This window comes from Dicentrarchus labrax, unplaced genomic scaffold, assembly GCF_905237075.1.
Source record: "Dicentrarchus labrax unplaced genomic scaffold, dlabrax2021, whole genome shotgun sequence".
NCBI classification, from domain to species: Eukaryota; Metazoa; Chordata; class Actinopteri; family Moronidae; genus Dicentrarchus; species Dicentrarchus labrax.
This window is the reverse complement of record NW_026136718.1, coordinates 9,290,263-9,314,981: the sequence shown is the minus strand read 5'-3', so window position 1 is coordinate 9,314,981 and position 24,719 is coordinate 9,290,263. Positions and strand designations below refer to the sequence as shown.

At 38.6% G+C, this 24,719-nt stretch overlaps 1 protein-coding gene across 2 annotated transcripts in view; it reads right to left on the bottom strand.

Moving 5' to 3' along the window:
- The window catches only part of fcho1 (FCH and mu domain containing endocytic adaptor 1), a 61,393-nt gene that overhangs the window by 15,979 nt on the left and 20,695 nt on the right, over positions 1-24,719 (bottom strand). For both annotated transcript variants that reach the window (XM_051375802.1, XM_051375803.1), the window contains exons 3-13: positions 16,907-17,000; positions 12,835-12,909; positions 11,411-11,552; positions 10,853-11,005; positions 9,081-9,185; positions 7,297-7,395; positions 6,247-6,343; positions 5,889-6,006; positions 5,685-5,709; positions 3,102-3,162; positions 463-656 (exon numbers count right to left, since the gene is read on the bottom strand). In XM_051375802.1, the coding sequence (XP_051231762.1) occupies positions 463-656; positions 3,102-3,162; positions 5,685-5,709; positions 5,889-6,006; positions 6,247-6,343; positions 7,297-7,395; positions 9,081-9,185; positions 10,853-11,005; positions 11,411-11,552; positions 12,835-12,909; positions 16,907-17,000 (1,163 nt within the window). The remainder of the gene's footprint in view (positions 1-462; positions 657-3,101; positions 3,163-5,684; positions 5,710-5,888; positions 6,007-6,246; positions 6,344-7,296; positions 7,396-9,080; positions 9,186-10,852; positions 11,006-11,410; positions 11,553-12,834; positions 12,910-16,906; positions 17,001-24,719) is intronic.

Here is a 24,719-nt window from a genome sequence, read left to right as displayed (position 1 = left end):
CTACTGAGAATTTACAGAAGCCGGAAGGTGTATTTTTAATGGACTCAAAATATTCTACAGCACCAATTTTCTCTGTAATGAAGGAACATGTCACCCAGTAGAGCAGTGATGTGTTTTTAATAGTTTTTGGGCAAGAAGAAGATGAATAAGACATACCAAGCTTTGGCTCATTTTGGTTTTTCCATGCAAACTGTTATCTAATCGTAAGTACGTGGTATTCTGAAGATGCTGAGGTTTTTTTCTCTTCGTTCATTATCGACAGGTTAAGATTTGAGCATGGAGATTCATTCGGTACTTGAGGTAAATATTCTAAAATTTGAGGTCCACTTATTTCTCTATATCCAGAGCTTCTTCAGGGAATAGCTTCTGTATGCTTTTAGAACTAGAGTCTAAGTGACCTCTGCATCTTGTCTTCAGAGAAATCCTGAGAAAAACACACAGAACATGAAAGAAATGGCGAACCTGTTGCCGTACTCCTCTGTTGGGCGGCAGAGTGAGCGCCCCGACGGTGGCTTTCAGCTCTTTCTCGGTGGCAGCGGAGTTGCTGCGGTTGCTACTGGCGACCGGTCTGATCTGGATGTGGAACTTCTTCGGCTCCTCGTCGTCAAAGTCCGAGTCACTGGAGTAAAAGTTGTTCTCCTTCTCGTCAGAGCAGCGTACAGGCAGAGAGGACAGTCAAGGAGAACAAGCTCATGAAGAAAAGTGATGCTGTCACAGAGAGCCCTTCTAAGCTTATGTTAAGTTTCAATGTGCTGAACTCTTCAAGCAATACTTGAGTTCTTACTGGAGTTGCATACTTGCTCATTCCTCCGAATACAGCCAGCTAATATTAACAGCTAACATTTCATTCTTTGTAGAGCAAAGCACTTTACACTTTTAATTCATTGCACTCAACTTTATATTATTTGCGCTTTACGGTTTTTGTACAAGTTCAGCATCAGTCTGTATACTGTATCTGGAGAGAATTTAAATAAATTCAACCTTTACAACATTACAAAGGTGAGCAGCATTGCAACATATCTGCTCATTAATTGAGCACTACTGTCATATTTTCCATATTTAAGCCATTAATGTAAATCTTGAAATGAAATGTGTCTGCTTTTGTTTCCATTATTAAAATGTTGCAATATAGAGTCTGTTACTGTACATTACTTACTGTAAACTGTGGTTTACTGTACTGGTAATTCTTTACAGGATTACAGTGTTGTATTACTGAAAGCCAAAGGAATTTTTGGTGGTAACTATAAACCTAAAAATAACATAATATGTGTATGTGCATGTTTGATTTCTTAAATAACGACAAACTTCTGTGGTCATTTTATCTTGTATGAATGTAGGACTTCAGTGTAAGCTCAGACTCTATATTTACAGTCATACATACTTGTCTTGCATACTTCAATGCAAAATGCTACAAAAGATAAATATTAAGCAAACGTATATTACAATGTTTTGAGGCTCTGATAAACGTACTGTATAATATTGTACTTAATTTGTTAGTTTCTTTCATTTTATGTGCTATGTAAGATTTTGAGAGATTTTGTAAAATGGAAATTTAAAAATTGAGCCAAAGGAATCGTAAACAATAATGTAAATTCATTTAAAGCTACACTACAAAAAATAAAAATCAATACGAGACCAAACACATGGAGTTACATTACAAACCAGTGGCTGTGAATCTTAATACCCCTGCTCATTGAAGAGCAAAAGGAGTCATTTTGATTCACTGTAAGATCAAATCAGGACATCAGAGATTAAAACGCAGCTCAACACAAACACAAAACACACACAAACGCAGAAGCACCGCAGAGGTAAGAACTGCAGAGCTTCAAACCGCCAAACTGCCACTTCCTGCCGCACCATCAACCCCCCCCCCACACAATGAAAGTCCCCTCCCCTTCCTCTTTCTCTGGACTGCACTCTGCTGCACGTGGACGTGTTGCGTCACGTCATGTGAGGTGTGTTTGTGTCTTGTGTTTATAAGATTCAGAGAAACTGCAGGACGCATGCAGCGTGCTGAAACGGGAACCATCTATTCTGAGCAGGCGGGGGGCTCGACAGGGGGAAGACAAAGTCAGGAAGAGTTGTTATCTCAGCGCTGTCAGGACTGAGAGCTACCACTGATAAATGGATCAGGGCTGAAGAGTTGAGACAGTGCAGTATTAAGTTAGGAGGACGATATTGTATTTAACGAGGGGGATGCATTTAGTCAACTAATAGAATAAAGATCTTTATAATTGTCTGGCTCTATAGTTAATGAAGCCATAAAGCATTTGAATGAACAAATTGGTTCGAACTCACCTTCGACCTTGTGATTACGCTTCGTTTAAAAACGTCTCCATCTCAGTTAGGGGCATCTTTAGAGTCTATTTAGCAGCTGCGTCTGTCATGTGAGGGAACCAAGTTTGTGATATCCTGCAGGAATCTTTATAAATCAGAAATATGTGGGTTTTCCAACAGAAGTGATAAATCCGACGAAAGGCTCCAGCGGTTGTTTTTACAGTTGTTCTCCTTTTTATATGTTTGTGTTCAGCTCAGTACTGATGTAGTAGATGACTTAGTTTATCAGTCAACCAACAGGTTTAATTTCTCAAAATCATTGTAATCACGGAGTAAAAATGCCAAATATTGCAGATTACAGCTTCATAAATGGGAATAGTGTCTTACTTTTTCCTGGTTCATAGAACTGAATACTTTGGGGGGTTTTGACAGTTGGTCTAGCCTAAGTTAGCAATTTTATAAACCTTTAGTTTTACGTCCTTATTAGAGAATCGACGGTAGAAAGATGAAAGTTAATTGGAGGTGAAGAGATGAGAAATGACCAAACTTTAGCTGACAATGTTTTGGTTCACAGTCAATGTCTCAAACCTCTTTGCCCCAACTAAATAAGCAATTTTATTTTTTTTTTATTATTTCCCACTGATTTCTCACCCTTTTTAAATTATATTTGGTCCAGAAAAACACCTGTTGACAGTGACTTAATTAACCTAAAACAAATCAAAAAATTATTATAAACAATTAACAATTAAAGAAAGAAAAGTTAAAAGTTAATAATACGGTGAGAGTTATCCTGGCTGAACATGTGTGAGCAGAAAAAAGGATATCATTCTGTGTGCTGTCAGCTCGGATGACAAATCCCTCATCGTCAACTTCCAGGGGTGAATTCTATATGAATGGAAACAAAACACAACACACACACACACACACACACACACACACACACACACACACACAGACACACAGACACACAGACACACAGGAGAAAGAGAGAGAGTCAGACACTAGCTTGGTCAGTAACACAGAGACAAATGGCACTTCAGCCACGTATCACAAACACAGGAGTGCTTTGTCACACTGTGTAACTGCAGCCGTAATGTTCGACTGAGAGCTTTCTGTTAGAGTGCGTGAGCGAATAAACAGACCCTACTACTATTAAAAAGGTGTGAGTCAGTAACTGCTCCAACTGTATGTTCAACGTGTTATTACCAACAGGACAAACAAAGCTACGGGGGTGTTTTCAGTTTGCTTTAAATCTGTTCATCGAGCCGGGATGTGCGGATACGTGTCAGCTGTAAGTCATATGATCTTCAAAATAAGAGCCCACACTTACAATCCAGCCAATGTGGGAGCAGCTATTTTTAGACAGAGTGTAGACACATACAGGTGGTATTTGATTAGATCTGGTTTCAGTAAACAGATCATGATCAAGTGTAACTGCAGCCATTGATGTTTTTTTCATCAGAACTGAGTTAATGTAGTGGTTGCCCAATCTTTTTCCTTCAGGAACCCCTTTTATATCACTGAGTGAGCTGACAGCCCTTTACTAAGTGACATATTTTATGGATATTTTCATCATATTCAATGCAAACAATACAACAATACAGAATAACTGATAAACTGTACAATAAACCCAAACTGGGAACACAATTAACTGCAGGAAGTTTGTGTCAAACGAGCAATTTGGATGAGTTGTTAGCAGATTATTTCCTGTTAATATTACATCAAAAATAAGTTTTTTAAGATATTTTAGGAACATTTTATACAGTTCTCAGTGTGTATTAATTATTATTTTACAATCGTACAAACTTAATAAGCTTCTTTTTTCAGTGTTTTCTTCTCATTGTTCTATTAGCTCTGGTAAATTTAACTGTACTTTTCTAATGTTTATCAGGGAGTGAAGGCTCTGAATATAGATTGTGTTCAGGTCGTCACTGTGCCCTTAAAACTTTAGATGTTGAATAATAATCTTAACCTTAAAAATAACTATTTTATTTAGTGTCTTCACAGAAATGAATGAAATGCTGAGACAGAGGCCTACTGTGTATAATTTTAAAGTTTTGTTACACCCCTTAAAATCAAGAAGGCCTTACGACCTCTTGCGAAGCGTTGGTGGAAACACTGAGTTAATGCATGATAACGTGATTAGACTATTCACATTAAAGACACGTATAACTGCAGGCGCAGACTCATTTAGATTTAAGGCAGCTATTTTTGATGTTTTTTTATAGGGTTTCAGTTCATTGTTTAACTGTCTGGCTGCAGCTTTACTATTTCCACGCTGACAGCAGAGTTTTTGGCCACAACAGGAGGTTGTTTTCACCTAAAAAGATCTAAAAACTCAACATCAAAGAAGAAACAGAACGAGTTAGCAACTAGCTGGTGAAAAAGTAGAACATCTAGCAGCTAAACAGACTCTTTCTCAAGAGTCGGTGGAGACTGAAAGATAAAAGCAGAATCAGGTGGCCAGAAACACGACTTAAAAGAGGTTACATAACTCATAACAATATTATATTATATTATATTATAAGCTGTCACTTTGTATTGATTGACTGATTTATTGTGAACCACCAAACAGTTTCTGGGATAAACATTATTATGATCTAGAGACTAGGTTGGTTTCTGGTTTAACTTTCAGGTAATGTTGTATAATTTGAAAATATAACGGGAAAGCAAGAATCAGTATTACTGTAACTTCTTTAAATAGTAACTATTATAATACGGACCGTGTCAGTGTATGTGTACTCAGCTTCAATACCTACCACACTGCTGTCAGAATCTTAATGCTCTTGAAAGTGTAAAACAGCAGCGCCAGTGGCTCTGTGATCTGCTGTTTACTCTCTGCCTACACATCAGTCTGTTAGATGGCTTTCTTGCAGCGTGCACACACATCATACACATACACATCTCTCTCATACATCTCTCACACACACACATCTCTCTCATACATCTCACACACACACACACACACACACACACACACACACACACACACACACACACACACACACACACACACACACACACACACACACACACACACACACACACACACACACACACACACACACACACACACACACACACACACACAGTTATGCACTTCCCCTCTGGCTGCCAAAGTATCTCAGAAACCTCTTCTCAGAAGTACCGGAATAAACCTGGGAAAGCCCACACCGCCAGTCGTGTCATTATCACACACTGATTTCCCGCTCACCTTCCTCCCACAAACACACTAGCTCATGATTTGCCTTCCATCCCCTAACAAACAACACATACACTCTCTGATCACAGTAAAAACACAGTTGTCTGCAGGGATACCTGCTGCTTTAGGAGACAGACAGGACTGATAATTGAGTCAGTGGTTTTGGAGCTGCACTGTTTGGGTGTGAATTATATCAGATACTCACCAGTGCCTCCGTTACCGCTGAGTCCCTGCAAACACACAAAAAAAACCACATAAATGTATTTTGTTTTTGTACAACTAGTAACTCAGACTGACGCCAGTAGCAAAGAACGAGGATCAAGACTCAATTTCATTAAATCGGGGCTTGTAGAGCACATTATGTTTGTTATTTTTCTGTCTGTGTGTTTGTGTGCGTAGAGTGACTCACGTAGAGTCTGGTTCTTTGTCCCTCTTGCCAAGGCCGGGGATCCTGAAGGCTTTTGCTCGGCTCTTCTTCCCACCCTCAGGTGCCAGAGCTGTCATGTACTCCTCAAATCCAACCAGAGCTGCAGACAACAGGCAGTTTGATATGAATAAAACACATTCAGATATACACATGTAGTCACACTCGAGAAGTTGAACCACTCACTCACTGTTGTATTTTGTCACTATGAAATATTCCGCCTGCACAACACTGTTTGGAGCGTGGGTGTTTTCTTATTACTCTATTGTTATGCAAGCTGCTCAAGTTGTGTGTGCTCTACCAGAAATGAGCCGAAAAATGAATCCTGCTGAGATGACTGTACCTGGCCTGTCTTTGCCCGTGCCCTTCTGCTCCGCAAATTTCTGGACGAGGTTATCGATTCCGATGTTTTCCACATTCTGCTTGAATTCCTCGTGGACCTGCAGCAGAGCAGAACAGAATGATTACTCGGTCCTTTAAAGAACATTAAATATTAGAAAGGATGCCATGAAAATTATTTTCTTTTGATATCAAAGCTCAGTGTGATCCCTTTTTATAGTTAACTTTTGGATTTACACCAGTGTTGTAATCTTTTGACCTCCTCTCCAAAAAACAAACAGACTCAGGGGATTAAAGGGATCGGCTGCTAAAGCTCAGTTTGTACATCTTATAACTTAAAATCGAGACATCTGATGACTTAAATCCTTCATTCGGATTAAAATATATAGTTAAAGACGACTACGATCTAAAAATGTGTGTCATAAAAATGTGGCCTAAAACCCTGATGCATGCACAAAGAAGATATGATGCTATTGACAGGTGACTGGTGAAACGCACCTTTACCTGAATAAAGTGATAGACTGAACATTGTTGGAAACACTTGGGATAATGTCAGTACACAGGTCTACTGTTTATACACATTTTAATGTGAACATTTTACATATTATATCTTAAAGTTGCACATTTAATACCCTCAGCAGACACTAGAGCCCTTGTTGGAAATGTTTATACTAATACTAATAATAATCAGAAATAACTTTGGCAACTTTTAACATGTCTGCAAGGACTAGACAGTGTTCATTTGTTTGTGTTTAAAATCATCAATCGCACAACAAGAGGAAAGAAATTGTAACAGCCAATTCTGACAATCTGACCAGGCAGCCATTGCTGAGCCAAGTTATCACACTGAGCTATAACTAAACATTACTCCAAGGGTAGCCTGATGAAAGAAACTGTTGGTGATGATGGCTCATGATTCAGTCGTTCAACTCTCGGGTCCTAAACTATGACACGCTGAGCCAGACTCACACACTTTCATTTTAATATAATATAGAAATGACGTGAATATATAGAATAAAGAATTCAGACTTTGAAGAGTAAGGACAAACCATACCTGTCCCACTTGAACATGGGTGTCTTCTATGGAGTGGGAGTAAGCTTTGATCAGCTGTTTCATCTGCCGCAGGTGGGCCTCCTCGATTTCCTGAAACTTCTACTCACACAAACATGCACCCCCACCCCCACCCCCACCCCCCCCCCCCCCCACACACACACACACACACACACACACACACACACACAGAAGAAAGAAAAAAAAAAAAACCCCTCTGTTAGCATGTGAAACCTCAAAACTCCACTGTTGATTCATTTCTCATTCTCTGTAGGGATGACATCTTTTGCTGACCTTTTGTGGTAATTAAATCCTTTCGAAACCCACAAAATAACATCAAAAGCTACAAAGCGATCTCTGCAGGGTGTCTTTGGTGTTGTGTGTTTTTTGTGTCAGTCTTTTGTGTGTGTTTTGGTAATATTTATTCATGTGGTCATTACTGTTTGCTTCTGGTTTGAGATTCAGGAGCATTCAGAGAAGTAACTAATATGCAATATAGTGGAAAAGAGCCTTTAAATGAGATCTGAGGATTCAGCTACAGAGAGACAGCCAGCGAGCAGAAGAGGCTCTGGGTTGCCAGGTCTTTAAACCAGCGATAATTCGAGAGGATTTAGTATTTGAGTTTGATCCTGCTCCTTATTCAGCCGGCTCATTTGTCGCTGTCTAGTTCAGGGGAATCGTCTTGATATAGTGCCGTTGGCTTTTGTTCGAGAAGTGAGCTGTGCCAGTTTCTTTCCTCCAATTAACTGGGCAAAATCTGGGCAGAGAGAGCAACCATAAAACGTTCTCCTCTGACTCTTCGCAACTGCTGTCAGCCTTCAGCAGAGCACTTCATTCCCATCTGTCCTGTACCATTACTCCAGATTTTACTGCAAACCTATTTCTTCCTGAAACTTACACCTAAGATTAGCCTTTTTGCCCCATTCAGTTCGGTTTTTATGGGCTGTTGAAATCTGGTGTATCAGGACCTAGACCACCTGTAATCTGTTGCAGGTTCTTTTGAGGTGTGAATGCAAATGGAAATTTAAGTCGGTAAATTTTATATAACACCAAATTATAAAGTTATCTCAGGGAAGTTTTTATAGTTCCTAAATAAAAAGTGAGTAAAATGAGTAAAAAGGTAAAAGACACGCTACAGTACACACACACAAAATGCCTCTTTTGGTCCCATTTCTTATTTTATGACTATATGAGGTGATGATGATGACAAATTTTACCTTGTGATCTTCTCTGGTTTTTGATGTGTGATAAAAAAAAAGCACCTTGGTTTCTTGTTTACTGAGCTGTTATCTATTTCTTCTTTGGTCTTTTGACACATGTTTTTCTCCCAGGTACCCATCATAAAAATGTCCAGATCTCCCCCTTAAATCTATTACAAGAGATAATTGGTCACAAGGTTTTTCAGACATCATCTCGAATGTAAAACACAGACACTCATTGGGGTTTGTTGAGGATTTCCATGGAAACAGCAGCAGTAACCATGGAAGTGTGGAGGCAGTGATTAAAGGTAATACGCCGGGCGCAGGATGTGCATCTGTGTGCGAGTGGGTGGGTGTTTTAGGAGTCGTGGGGTTGAGGTTGCCATATTTAGGGAAGGCATTATGTAGGATAATAAATGAAATGATAAGATGGAGTTCTTGTGTGGAAGGAGGTTACAGTGAGTGTGAGTCATAGATAAAGAGAAAGATAAAGCCCAAGAGAAGATGAAATACATAAAAAACACATCAGAGGGTGGAGAAGAGAGAAAAAAACCAGTGGCCTTTGGCCCAGCTGCAGTCGGAGCTGACCTGGGCAGACTCGCTCATCTTCTGCTCAAACTCTCCTCCTACACGGTTGTACTTCTCGATGCACAACGCGAAAGACTCCGCCGCTTTCTTAGACTTCAGCTCCGCCTAGTGAGTATGATAAGGAAAAGGAAAATAATGGCCTTCAGATACAGACTCTCATTCACAAAACCTGAAATAATTACAGCTACTCCATTCAGTATTAAGTCCGTACCCGCAAAACAAGAACAGCAATTTATTCACAGAGCGGAGGTCTAAGAGCGGAGCAGTTATAAAATGTTGTTTTCCGTAATTATCAAGACAGGATGAATCTAATTACTTTAACCTCGATATAACAGACACTCTTGTCCCATGATTGGACCACAAGAAACAAGCAAATAACGGATTTTCAGGTCACAAGACAGACAATAATAACATGACATCCCAGAGTTTACTAAGAAATATCGATGCAGGTCACTGAATCCCGTCTGTCAAGATCCAGTTTACATCCAGCTGTCCACAAGATCGTAGCTCTTGACTTGAATATACTTAATTTACAGAAACTATTCCTCCTTTTTGATTTATTTTTTACGAAATTGTGAGATTAAGACACAATTCAAGCCTGGTTCACTCAAACTAATATTATTATATTTGTGCATAGCAAAGGAATAACACTAATGTATAATTAAAGGCCATAAAGTTGACTGTGTGATATAGTTGCTTCAGCAGAAAAAGTGGTAAATGAAACGTGAGTTTAGAGTAATTTGTTAAACTACTATTTCCAAGGTCAAGAATGAACTTCAAGGCTTGACTGTAAGTTCTCATATTAAAAGGCGGTATTCAAACAATGGCAGAGTCTTAAATAATAAAAGAAAGGTAACACTCACAGAAATAATGTTTTTGTACTTTTAATCTATCTTTATCACACTCCTGATGGATGTTAAGCTACTGTGTTTTTTCACATTAAAAGACTACCTAAAAAAAGCCTTGTTTCATTGATTTCAAGGGGAATCCGACTTAATCTGACCCGGCTGCAGGCGTATAAAAGGCATCAGTATTAAATTTATACCTTTTTTTTTATAACCAGTTAAAAACTCCTTCAAGTACATTTAAAAGTATTCGGAGAAATGTGAATTTACAGTATGAGCCAACACTAACAGCTACAGTCAACAGATCCATCTACATGACAGCTGAGCAAACTCCAACCACTGATCAGAAAATAACCTTAAGTTGAGATAGTTTATTTTTAAAGGATTCATTCTTCCAAACTACAAAATAACTGTCAAAGGTTTTTATAGTGACTATGCCGTATTAGGTGCATAGCTGAAGGTAAACTGGTTCACACTCAACCAAAACATTGTGCTTGTTTTTCTTCTGCATCATTAAAGATTTAAGACACAGCAATGTGAACAACGGACTATTATAATACAGAGAACAAACCAGCTGAACTAGTTGCATATTTAAACATATGAAGTGAACGAGGGAGAGTGTGATGATTCTTTACTACTCTCTCCTTTAACCTTATCTTGTTTAACTTTTTGGAAAGAGATGATGCTGCTGAAAGTGTAATTTTTCAATGTTGTGAACATCACAAACTAAATTCTACTGCTTTAACTTTACTGGGGTGGAGGTACAAATCAAATACAACTGAAACTATCTGCAAGGCTCGACACAACTAAAGAAAATCTGCCTTTTTTTAAATTCCAATTTATGTGACACTTGATTAGCTTCTGTTCTGTTTAAAATCTGAACTGCCTGTTGAAACAATCTTGAAAATAGGGAAAGTGGTGGCTAACTTTCTCCAGTTCTTTCTGTGGAGCTCCCTCCTTCCTGAGCCGGTCCAGCTCCAAACACTTGGCGTGGTAACCCTCCTTTGACTTCTGAAGGTGACCGCTCTGAACCTGCACCGCCTGCACCGCCTCCACTGTCCCCACCATCTCCTCCTTTGTCTGGGTGACACACACACACACACACACACACACACACACACACACACACACACACACACACACACACACACACACACACACACACACACACACACACACACACACACACACACACACACACACACACACACACACAAAGACAACACATAGACATAATGTACAGATCATTTTTGAACTTGATACTTCAGGGAAACTTCAGCAATTACCATGAAGGGGAAAGAAAGTAATTGGATTTTGTGTGAGATAAATTAGATCAAGATGACGGAGGGTCGATACAGGGCAAGTAATGAGAAATTATACAAGTCTGTTCTCACAGAAACACACACTCACACACACACACAGGCACAAATACAGCTAGTAAATCCAGCGGTAAAGCATCTGACCTCCCTCATGCCAGGTACGTACCTTACGGTGAACTTTGACCTGCTCGTCTCCGTACTTGTTGATGTCCCGGATGAGATCGTTCATCTTTTTCATCAGCTCGAGGTGGCAGAGGGCCAGTTTGTCTGAAGACACTCTGAACACATCCCACATGGGAGCAAATGTCCTAGGAAATAAATACATAACATAAGCATTGAGCAACACACACACACACACACACACACACACACACACACACACACACACACACACACACACACACACACACACACACACACACACACAGACAGACAGACAGACACACAGACAGACAGACAGACAGACAGACAGACAGACAGACAGACAGACAGATTCAAAATCTGTCTTCATTTAAGATTTAGTTTGTTAAACTGTGGACTTCCAGGACTTTGTTAAACAAAATCTTCTGTAAACCAAAAACTTTCTACCAAAAACAATCACGAACACACGACCAAGAAACAAAAAAACAAAAATAATTAATCTAATAATGAAAAAAGTAGGAAAAAACATTCATAGGCATGATTTATTAAGTAATTCAGCTCCTCTGCTTCATCAGGAATTCATATGTGATGTTTGATCAGATTAGACTGACTGAACGTAATGACTGTAATTTTATAAAAAGGAGTACGGACTCTAGACCTACTCTATTTGAAAAGTGTCCTGAGATAACTTTTGTTATGAATTGGCACTGTACAAATAAAACTGAATTGACCACAAAGACATGAATACAGACATTTCTACAGTGCAACAATAAAAAAAGCTTTTTAATTCCACCAGAGAAAATATGTCTTCAGTGCCTTTAGTGTCCAAATGTGGTTGTTATGGCATCACTTACACTCAATCTGCACTATTTATTAATTTATCCAACTTTTCATTACTAAGTATCCTAATTTACTGTTTCAGAGACAATCTGTCATATAATAGACACCATTCTCTCTCTCTCTCTCTCTCTCTCCCCCTAACTGGTCGAGACAGACGACCACCCACCTAGAGCCGAAGGATCTGTCCTAGGTTTCTGCCTCTTAACAGGCAGTTTTTCCTTGCCCCCATCGCCAAGTGCTTGCTCATGGTGGTACTGTTGGGTCTCTGTAAATGTTATAAGGAGTTCGGTCTACACCTGCTCTATTGGAAAAGTGTCCTGAGATAACTTCTGTTATGAATTGGCACTATACAAATAAAATTGAATTGAATTGAAATGGAATTGAATATGTATTAAACCATATAGGCTAAATAGCGGCGAGGGCATTATTTTAATTAATCATAAATACGGACATTTGGTGACGCAGATGGTCCTCATTCATATCTCATATGTAGCCATCTGACCATTACATGTATAATTACAGTAACAAAAACCTTCCAACAGTATAAATTCAACTGTAATTTGGTGAAGGGGACGAGGAAGGGATGCTGCACTGTCCTGTTGTACTCACCCCTGTGGACTTCCATTGCTGGCCATCTTGGCCAGTTTGCTCATTGATTTGGAGTAAGTCTCCTCAACAGCAGCACTGCAAAACACACACATCAGCATTAGCAGAATAACCAACACAATACTCTCTCTCAATACTCTAATTCAGGCTTACACACCAATATTAAACCTGTTTACTGCATGTATTGTATATGGAAGTGTGTGTGGAGCAGAAGACGCACACCTTTTTCTTTCTGTTTCTCTAAAGTCGTCAGTAACACGACAGGAAGAGTAATGTTGTGGGCATTCTTCACAATGTATATTCTTCTAAATAAACTTTAGTCTGTTGCATGTAATGAACTCAAATGGCACTTCCTCACAACGCCATTGCCTCCGCTAATGGCCTCATACGTTATGTTCTCTATCTAGCGCTTACTTTGGCCCAAACTCTGGGCATCCACCACCAGAGTCAGCGCGATAAAGATTAATTTTCATCAGTGTCGGGTAAATGTTGCAATAAGCCACATTTAAATGATAAATGGACTTGTTTTTGCGAGGCTGGTCATAAAACTTTAATAAGCATCTGTAGACTCTGAAGAGGAAGAAGGAAGGAGCATTGATCCAAATATCCTGAGGGTGAACACAACAAGTTGCTACTTAGACGTACTGAGAGTCATAAACTAACACTCTTGGTCTTGAGCAGTGATGCTGAAATTATGTTGGAACTCAAACTGGATCACGAAAAGGACAAACAAATATTTTCATTTTTTATTATTTTATTGTTTATTTTTTTTATTTTGTTATTTTTTAATTTCTGATCTTCGAATTCTGTATTTGTCTACATATAAAAAGGTGTTGATGAGCAACACCTGCACACTCCAAACTGAAAGCAGCTATAATCAATATTTTTATCATAAAAATGACAAAATAAAACCAATATGAGTGTAAAAGTTGTTACTTGTAGGGATGAAAATACAGATTAATTATCACTTGAATCTGCAGCTCTTCTCAGTTTACAAAGCTTTAAAGTATAGTGAGTTCTCCAACATACTTACCTAAGTACAACAAGTGCAACCCTGTCTCCTAGAAATTATGTTATTACTCAATTGCTTCCACAATAACGCTGTTATGACAACGTAATACCTGCCAGGATTATGTTCAGTACATTTATGTAACGCGGAGGAGTCACAAGGAGGTTGTAGGGATGGATGGAGGCCGTATAAAGTGCAGGACTGTCACACAGTTGATTAAATGTAAATAAAAGAATCATATATCTCAAGTCACCTCTGATTTTTGGATAATGCCATTACAAGTGGATAATATTGCCTATTTTGGCAAAAACGAAATACATCAGTGAACATTTTACTGATACTTCAATCAACATTTCTGCTACTTTGCAATGTTTATTAACAACATTTCATTATTATGTTAATAGAAAACGTAATTTTGTCTGCATTACGTTTCCCTCAAAATGTATTTGCTATTTTAAATTAGTTTTATATAAACGTAATTTCTAGGAGACAGGGCTGAGTGTGATGTGTATTACACTCTTATTCTACACATTTGAGATACAAAATTGGGATTTTAACTGGATAAAAACAATTTTAATGAAGAGTCCATTATAAAAATGGTCTTTAAGCACCAACTAATTGATTTAGGGCAACAAACAATTAGATTTATTATCAATTAAATATCCCAACTATTTTCTCCATCACTCAATACATTATTTAGTCTTTAAAATGTCTGAAAATAGTAAAAAAAAATTACATTAATCTAATATCTTGTTTTGCCTGAATATCCCAAAACCCCAAAAAGTATTACATTTCCTATTATATCAGACGAAGAAAAAGCTCATTCTCACAATGTGTTTTTGCTTGAAAAACTATTTATTGTTATGAAAATAGTTGGATATGGATCTTGTGTTTGTACAGTACTTGATGAACTAATTATTTGAGCCCTGAGCTCAAGGTTTTTGCAGCAATATATGTCCATTAAACTGAGTACAAGTGTTTGGGTAGTGTAATGTAACATGCAGTAAGTGAGTATGTGGTGGTATAAGTATTTCATATCATGTCTTACATCAAAATTACCTTCCAGGACAGCAAAGAGAAAGAAAGATGGAGGGAACTTATCAAGACAATTGCTTTTCCTCCGTCCCGCGGGAACACACTCTATTTTACTCACAGTGCCTCTATTTCATTTCCTGACTGCTGATTTGTTGTCCTCCGCTGTCCGAGCAGATAAGTGAATTTCCCCCTGCGAGGAATGTGCACAGGCGCTCTGAATCAATGTCAGGATTATATCACTGGCCCGACAGTGCACTGTGTGTGTGTGTTAACTTCCAGCTGTGAGAGCACAAACTCCTGTGGGAACCTCATTATTCCCCTCAATTTACTCACTGCTGATCACTGATTAGAAGACAGAGTAGTTATTTTAACAAACTACCCACTTTGAGAAGACAATTTTAATTAGGTAATAGACTGGCCCCCCTGTCAATAGCGGCAGATTTACCACAAGAGATTCTTAGTAATTTTCGAAACAACAAGTCCTTGATTTCAGAAAGAGGTAAACTCGTTTCTGGCCGGCTAACGTTGATTTTACCAGCAGAAATAAGGAACAGTCGTTGAGTTGCTTATGTTGTCTGCAGCTGACTCATTTAAAAAGGAAAATCTTGTAAAAGGATCTTAATTATGCACCTAATGGCTACATACGATTTTAATAGCTAAAAGACTCTGGCAAACCTTCACCATCGTTACCAGTTTAAGATCCATTAGAAAATATGGAAATTATGAAAATACAGAAGAAGCATTGCTGACTTTTATTTAGTTCCAACATCACATAATAATAATAATTGGCTGCTAAGCATTTCAAGAGGAAATGAGGAGTAACACTTAGTTTGGTAAACATATCTCAGAGGCTGTCAATGTGTGACCTTCCCCAAATCCAAAGCAGAACACAGAGAACTGTTGAGTTGAAATAATACAAAATCAACCCAGAATTTAAAAGTGAATTGATTCAAAGGGGCCCTGGGGAGTTTTCTTGTAAACAAACAAAAGATGTTAAGATTCAGTGTCACTCACTAAAATGTATTCTGTGCATTATTGAGGTTTAACAATGACACATTTCCTTCCTCATATCTATTTAAATCCAGCATTTGTTTACATACATATTTACTATCTTACAGTCTTCTTATTCCTTGCCTTTGCTGGCACATTGCTGCATATCTCAGTGTGTTACCGCCACCTGTTGATCAGTGGAGTAGTGTAACACCGTTGGTAGGACTGTGCACGCGCACACACACACACACACACACACGCATGCAGGTGTGCCCTCATGAACATGCACAAGATAAACAAAATGGGGACCCACTCATGAAAAACAGCTTCATAGCGCTGCTAGAAGGTCTAAATCCAGAGGGAACCTTTAAGCTGCAGATTGTTTTTAGTTTTCTCAACACTGTCATTTTGAGCTTCCATCCAGTTTTTTGTACCCAAGTTGTTAATATTTTGGGCTGATGATTTAACTATGAGAGCTTCACGTAGCAAAAGTAACCCAACTAACATTGTCCTCTGGAAAAAAGCAACATGATAACTAACCCTAACCAACATAACTCTTCCCACATTGCGAACAGATCAAAAGAATTCAGATTATACCCATACATTTAAAACGTGGATAAAAGATACACCTCTGTACCGCAGGGAGCCCAGGGATAATCCACCTATTCAGGCTTGTGTGTGTGAGGTTTTGGAGAGATTGCACTTCAAAAAGTAGCACAGTAGTGAGGAGAGGGGTCAGAGCGGAGAGAGGCGACTGAAGCGGCTTTAACAAAGAAAGACTTGTTAAAGTGTATAATCTGCATTCTGCTGACAGGACTTTGAAACTGCATTAATCATGAACATCTTGTCAGATACAGCAAGAGATGAAATCCAAAAAAGGTTCATTTATAATCTTTGACCTTTTCACCCAACATTGGCACAATTTCTCATCGTTCTTTCCAAAAAAGTACAAAGTCAAGAATGTAGAGTTTTCTCCACCCGTGAGTCCCATCACCAACGTCACCTCCCACACAGATATTCACAAATACACACAAACCTTACCTCTCGCGGACAAACTCGGCTAGCTCCTTGGTTGCCAGCTGGCCATGCTTCATGTTGTGGTAGAGCACGTCAAAGCCGGCATTCTTCTCCCCCCTGCCAAGGTACAAATAAAACACACACACACACACACGTCTGTTAGCACCCAATCTGGGAAAACCAGCATTATAAAGTTAAGAGTGATGTCAGTTGGTATCATATTTATTTGAGTTTAAGCCATATTACATTTTGCCACTGATATTCCTCTAAAGACAGACCTATCAGTGCGTCCCAGGAAATATTTCACTATCAGTCGCATACAGAAACACTTACACAAAACTTTAAAACATTTATATGAAACCAGCTTTGGATCCAGGTGACAAACTGAAGAGACAGTTTCATCAATATCAATACTACACCTTTAAGTTGTGTGTAGAGGACTGATTGGGATATTATTAGGTTTCTGTGAGCTATATATGTAACTAAACTTTTACTTTAAAAAGAAAAATAATTATATTTTCTCTCAGCTGATCATAAATCATCAAAAAAAAGCTGCATAATAATTATTTAACTTTATAGGATGCGTGCTACAGTCTGTGCTACATTATCACTCACTGTCATAAACAACACAACAATAGCTAAAGTAGGTTATCAGGACACGAGGTAGTCCTCCATCACCACTTTACACCTCACAAAAATAGATATATTATTAGTTTAGTAAGTGATCAGAATGAAACACAAACCACCAAACCAAAAGTTAGCCTCTGACTACTGTTTAGTGTTTTATGCTCTCCCGCTCTCCGTAATGCACTCTCTATTGTCTCTCCTCCTCGCTGTCATTTTCTAACTTGGCTTATTTGTGTGGTGTGAGAATTAATGGACGGAGAGAGACGGAGAAAGATATTCTGAGAGATCATCAAAGTCCCTGTCTAAATAAGCAGCAAAGTTCAAATTAAGAAAAATAAATCTGTTCAGTACTTTGTGGATGCTTATGTATTTGTGTATTTGTGTATTTGGGTCCTGGTGGGTGGAGAATGTATTAGTGCCACTGGCTAGTCCATACAGAATATATTAGAAGATTAAACATCCCCAAGTCTTTCTCCTCTCACTGTGAAACTAGCTCTTCCCTTTTGCACCGTTCTTTTCTTTTGTTTGGTTTTGTTCTGTTTCGATTGCTTTTTTTTTTTTTAAAACAGCACTGAGCATTCATCCATCCTCTCACAGACACCACTGATTTACTGACTAATAACATTACACACATTGACTTTGGTTACAATATTTTTTCCTCTACAACTGGATTTATTCCACTTTCTCTGTCATGGTTTCAGAGTCGAGTTATGACAGAAGAGCACAGATAATAATAATAACAATAATAGGATGGCTTTTAAAGATATAATATATAACATTTCCGCATTAAATTGTCTATAAACAGTAGCTTCGTTATGTATTTTGCTGAGCTGAGCACTTAGATTATCTCAAATGTATACAACTATGTTCAAACCCAGAAAACTCTAACTTTATTCAGATAAAGTCAATGGCGTCATATTCCCTCTGCGCACGAGTCAGCGTTGTTGTCTGCAGGAAACTGTCATACTTTGACTTTTTATCCAGTTTTTTTCCACATTCTTTACAATACAATCACTTTAGATCTTGGTTGTTTTTAAATCAGAGAAACAAGCTGATTTTTAACGGTGAAACTGCTTTATTCTGTGTTTTTACCAGTTTTAATCACCAGATCCATTTGTTTTGAAGAGGAGGAGACCACTGCAGATAATTCGGCTCATGGTAAAAACCTCCTGAACTACAAACACTGAAGGAATCCTAACTAAGAAGATGACTATAATGACAGCAATGGTGTTGACAACATGATCCCACGCTACTCCACAACATCATCAAACTTTTGTTATTGTTATTGTTTAGATGTGAGCCCCCGAGCAGCAGAAATTGCACACTGTATGTGTAACACTGAAAGAAGAATGTTCATTACTTAATCAACAACAGCAGCAGGTTTGCTTAGATATTGACACTGGTTATCTGTTAGCCACTTAGTACACAATGCATGAAAGCAAACACTTTGCTTGCTTGGTAACCTTGTGCATCTGATGTACACCATTAACTGGCTCTCTAAATGTGGGTTTAGTAAATAACTAAACCAAAATTATGTTCTTCTCTCAAAATCTTTGTGACATTTGTAGCTTTGGGTTTAAACAAGATCTGTGATGAATTAGAGGTTCAACTGCTGCAGATGCTGCTTTGAACTGCTGCTGCACTCCGCTGGAAATTATCTCACTGTTTGTTGTTCATCTGTCGAGCACAAAAACCTCAAGGCGAACATGACTCAATAAAATGTGAGGAAAGCACAGCGCTGGGTTTCCATTGAGAGTTGCCTGCCTTGCGGCTAAGCAGATTTAACACAGACTACAGCTCCACCTCACACCCAACGCTGTCGTAATTACCTACACCTACACCTGCATTAACTTAAATCTTCATAATCCGTAAAAAGCCTGACATGCAGCATTACTGCAAACAGGCCGTTGTTTCTTGAGCCTCAACCACATTTTTCAGTCAACAGTCGACCCGGCCGTCTGTGCAGACAGAGACACAGACAGCTGCTTCTTAGGACCTAAAAATACCATGTCGGAGGAGAACAGACCAGTTCCCAGGTACCAGGGGAATGGCTGGAATGCCAAGGAAGGGTCACCCAAAACCACAGACACACAGACACAGACACACACAGACACACAGACACACAGACACACACAGTGAGAATGCAAAGCAGAGACACAGTCAAGCGAACCAGACTTCAGACTCCCAGCGGTCAGGAGGAGAAACAGCTGCTTTCAGAGGCGTCTCAGACAGGTTGATGACACAAGACTTGACACAAAACACCAAGTGAGCTCATCTACTGAAGCTTCACTGTGATATCAGTCACTTTCCCTGAACTTTATTTCATAATGTTAGGAAAAAAAATGCGTCCGCACACTTGGTTTAAAGCTCCCAAAACTTGGTAGAAACGTTCAATTATGTGTGCAGGATGAAAAAAATGTGTTGATTACTCAATGAGTCAATAAAAAGATTAAATTTTTCAAGCAATAAGGTCAAATATTCTCTCGGTCCAGCTTCTCATTTGTAAGGATTTGCTTCTCGTCTTTGCTTACATGATGGAATATGTGATTGTAAGGAATCAAACCACTAATAATGAAAATAACCATTAGTTGCTCTCAATTTCCTCTCAATGTTTCATATTAAATATAGTACAGGACGTGCCTACGACTGCCTTTCTGCATGTTTTATTCAGTAATAAAACAGCAAAAAATAAGAAGGGTAATATTAGAGACAAATGTCAAATCTGCTGAGTATAAAAGGTCAGTTCCCCCAAAACACAAAACATGGTAAAACTGTAATGAAAGCTCTTACGCTGTAGATTATGGTGGTGAGTTTTTCTTCTCATATATCTCAACTTATATCTTTATTAGATAAAAACAAAACTATCTGGGAAGATGCCATTAGTGATATTGAGATAACATGTTTTCTGTTTGTGTCTGATGAGTGTGGACTAACCCCTTTAGGCTTCTATATAACATTAAGGTTATAATGCAAATAAGATGTAAGTCCTGTCTCTCTGGTGTAACGTTTTAAAAAGACTGCTACATAAAAATATGATTTTGCAGCCTTATTGAGGTTCTATCATCCTGTCTGCCACTGCTTTTATAATAATAATAATAATAATTAAAATAAATTGGGTGACAGTTCCATTTTCTTTTCCATGTTCAATCCTATTTTCTCCCCTATTTTCAGACAATAGTTGAATGCTTTGACATCAGCATTTTATAAACAATGGACGGGTATTCTGGGAAGTTGGCAGACGCCTTTTGTTGAAACTTTACCCTCGCCACAGAAAGGTGAGCTGCCAGTCTCTCTCACACACACACACACACACACACACACACACACACACACACACACACACACACACACACACACACACACACACACACACACACACACACACACACACACACACACACACACACACACACACACACACACACACACACACACACACACACAGTCTGTCAGCTGTATGCAAATAGAACTTATACATTTGCCCATACAGCATTGTTTCTTGAAGGTGCTCAAATGGTTTTGCAAACAGAATTTGATAATGATAACGTCAGTAAGAAGCCTTGTTGAATATTCGATAAAGACAATATGAGCACTCTGTACTGCCATAACTTTATTGCAGCAGCAACTGTTCAACATATAACGTTAACTTGTGCAAATGCTCTAATATTTACACATGAATCATAACTCTGCATAAAGTAATTTCTAATTGTCGACAATTGTCGAGTTAGGAGAATGATGTCTGACAATGTCTGTAGTTTTCCGAAATAAGCGATTCAACCTTCACTCCCACTTCGCTTGCAGAGAGGGTTTAAACTTCTCCCTCAGGACCTCTTTATTTCATTTGCTACACAACTATTTCTGTCACATTTGGTGTGTACAATGATTTGATTTCTAATAACCACTTTTCTAGTATAAACCGGCAGTAAAAAGCAGCACATTTTCAAAACGGCTCTCTTCCTCTCTTATCAATGACACCCTGTCTTCTTTTGTGGTCTTGTAGCTTTCACATTGGATCGAAGAAAACACATTGTTGAGGTAGAGGAGGAAAAAAAGGCAATGGCAAACATTTCCAGCTTTTGTTGATTAACTCTTCAGGTGAGGAATCAAGTACCTGGAAGTGTTGGCTGAGAACTACAATATTAATGCTCACTCAGTTTATTTATATGTGTGGTCCATGACAAATGCTGATGTTTCTATCACATGACTTGCATCATTCATTTCTTCCCTAAAATAAACACAACTTACACTTACTGATATGATCTCGATTGTGTGCTGTGGTGCTGCGTTCAAAATACACTTTTGTGTTCAGAACATGTTCACTAATGATCATAGGAGTTGCTGGTTCGGTCCCCAGCTCCAGCTCTGTCCAAGTGCCCTTGAACTGGATCACAAATTGCTCCTGATGTATGTAGGGAAAGTCACTTTGGACAAAAAAAAGTGCCAAATGAAAGCACTGTTGATGTTATTTTAAAAAGGTGAAGCTGCTACAGCACTGAAGAGATTACAAGTTAAAGGGACAATGCACCACTACTGACTTAGTGCAGAGATAAAACTATATGTCACAGGAAAATCTTAAAGAATAAACCTGGTGATAATTCTGTATTTTTCTTATTGTTAACAAATCCCATTAACAGACAAAACAAAAACAGCAATGCATTTATTCTAATAATAAGTATTTTCTTTGTATCCAAAGCCTGATAAAGCTGGTTACATCACTGTTGCACTGGTTGACATGTTCCCTCGTTGCCATGAACAATAGCACTGAAGTTTATTTTGTAGTTTATTTTTCAGTCACTCTGCTGCCATACACACACACACTTAGTCCCCAACATATACACTATTTGTTATATCAGAGATAGACAAACCCACTGTTGGTTTTAATGCTTTCATTCAGGTATAGGCTTTTTGGGGATTGTGCAGCCTAAAATTCCTGATTTCACGGCAGCTTGTATAAAATATTGCAAATTGCTACATGTTGCAATGATTTTAGATAAGTAAAAATAGCAGAAATAGCTGCAATTTTGTAAAATAATTCATAAAAAAAAACTGAAGGCTTGTTTCAGTGGGAACAAAATTGCATTGTTTGGAGGGTAAATGTGAGATTTGAGAATTCACAGGGATTGCTTGAAGTTGCATTAATTGTTGCAATCACCACATCACAACTTCCTGGATTGACTGACTACAGAATATCATCAGCTTTATGCTCGAACAACAATGAATATGCTGTTTAAAGTATGTACTACTCCAGGTCACATGAGGGAGACACAGCAAGTCAAATCCCCCTTTATAAAGACAGCTCATTGTATGGGAACAAAAATGCCTGGCAGGTGCAACAAAAATGAAATGTGCATTATGAGAGTGTGACCACACTGACGAGTCCTTGTTTACCACTGACCGATGCAGAACTACACTTGTTCATGTTTAAGTGTGCATGTTCTGGATTGAGCAAGCGGCTGTGAGCTGGTACTAGGAGATGTTGAGTCACGCCAAGCAATCTAATAGCACATTACACGAGAGCTGCAAACTCGCTGACAGCCTTCTTCGAGTGTCTTCAAGTGCCGTAATGTATTCCTTGAGCCTTCTTTGAATGAAAATCCTTCATGTCTGATATATGCAAACCCCCTCTTCTCGCCCCTCTTGGTGATCTCTTTTTCATCAATTAAGTTGACCGTTTTGGTCACGCACGATGGAGTCCATTACCATGACAATGAGGGAAATGATGGGAGAGGAGAAGAGAGGAGTGGAGGGAGGGTTGGGGGGGGGTGTACGGGGAGGTGTAAAATCTGTACAAGGACAACTTTCTCATGAAGACTTCTGAAGACCACTGAGAGCTGTGGGGGATCTGCTGAAATTTGTTAAGGGGGAGGGTAAGCAGCAGGGAGATTATAATTTTATCTCAGTAAATCAAATTCCAACATTGCTCTGTTGAGGAGTTCGGATCCCTCGTCCCCTCCCTTTCCTCAAACTGTTCGCCATTATGGCGTTCAGGGGCCATTAAACTTTATGAGCTTTAAAAAACAGGTGTGCTGCTCTTCACTGTCAAATCTCAAAGCAAGACAAATTTCAATATGTTAACATTTAGAGTATATTTAATGTCCGAGCGTTCCCAAAACACTTCAAAATGCAAATCCAAGGCAAAGTTCTTTAGGAAAAAACACATTAACGTGGGTCAACAACTAGGTTCAGCCAAGGGTCAGTTCTTTAAGCACTGTGCAGTGGTGGAGACACGGAAGGCTTACATGTGTTGTGTTGTGTTTATATTCACTCTACACCTTTGTAACTAATTAATACATCGAAATATTTCGTTTTTGTGGTTTTCCGCAAAAACATTGATTTAGAAAAATGTTTAAATTAATTTACCTAAAGTTTCAGTGCAGATTTGACTTGTGCAGTAGTCCATCTTAAACTTATTTTCCCTAATACGCCTAAATTTAAGATACTGACAAATGTCTGATTAATTAAAAAGTGCTTCTGTTAAGCAATACTGTAGTTTACAGTCCAAGAAAGCACCTTCTTATCAGGACATCATGTTTCTCTCAAAGCTATGCAAAGTGCTGAACAGTTTATCCCTTTAAGTGCATCTTTATCTCTGAGGAATCTATGTTAGAGTGAAAGAAATGTCTGATTTAAATGGGTTTATTTTTCATCTGTTAGGGTTATCTGCCCTTATTTTAGCAGCGGCTATGACAACAGCACATGGCACAGAATTGAAGCATTTCCAAGGGGCATCATATTTTAATTGGGATTTATACTCTTATATCTACAGTCTATTTCTAAAACGTGCCTAAAAGTTTAGATGTAGCTCAAATGAAGAAAAGTTTCCGCTTTCACTGACAGGCTAAATAATTTGGATGAAAGGCCAAATCTGGCCATCATGGAACCGTTCATCGATCCCAAACATCAACTTGCTTTATTGCTGCTCAAAGAAGGTCTCAGAGCTTCAGAACTGCTGTTAAAAAATAAGATGTAAGAATAATGTGCCTCAGGTGAGGTGAGGATATTTTGGTAATAACACAAAAAAGGTTTTCAAAGCTTTACCGTCGGTACGAGTAAAACAGAACAAGGCCGGCAAATTTTTCCTACTGTTTAATGCTGCTACTGTATCTGCACTTTTTAGATATATAATATTTCTCATTCTATACTACAGACACATCTCTCCACTGTAATCAATGTATTACTTGTGTGTGCCTGTACCTGCGTGAAACCTGTG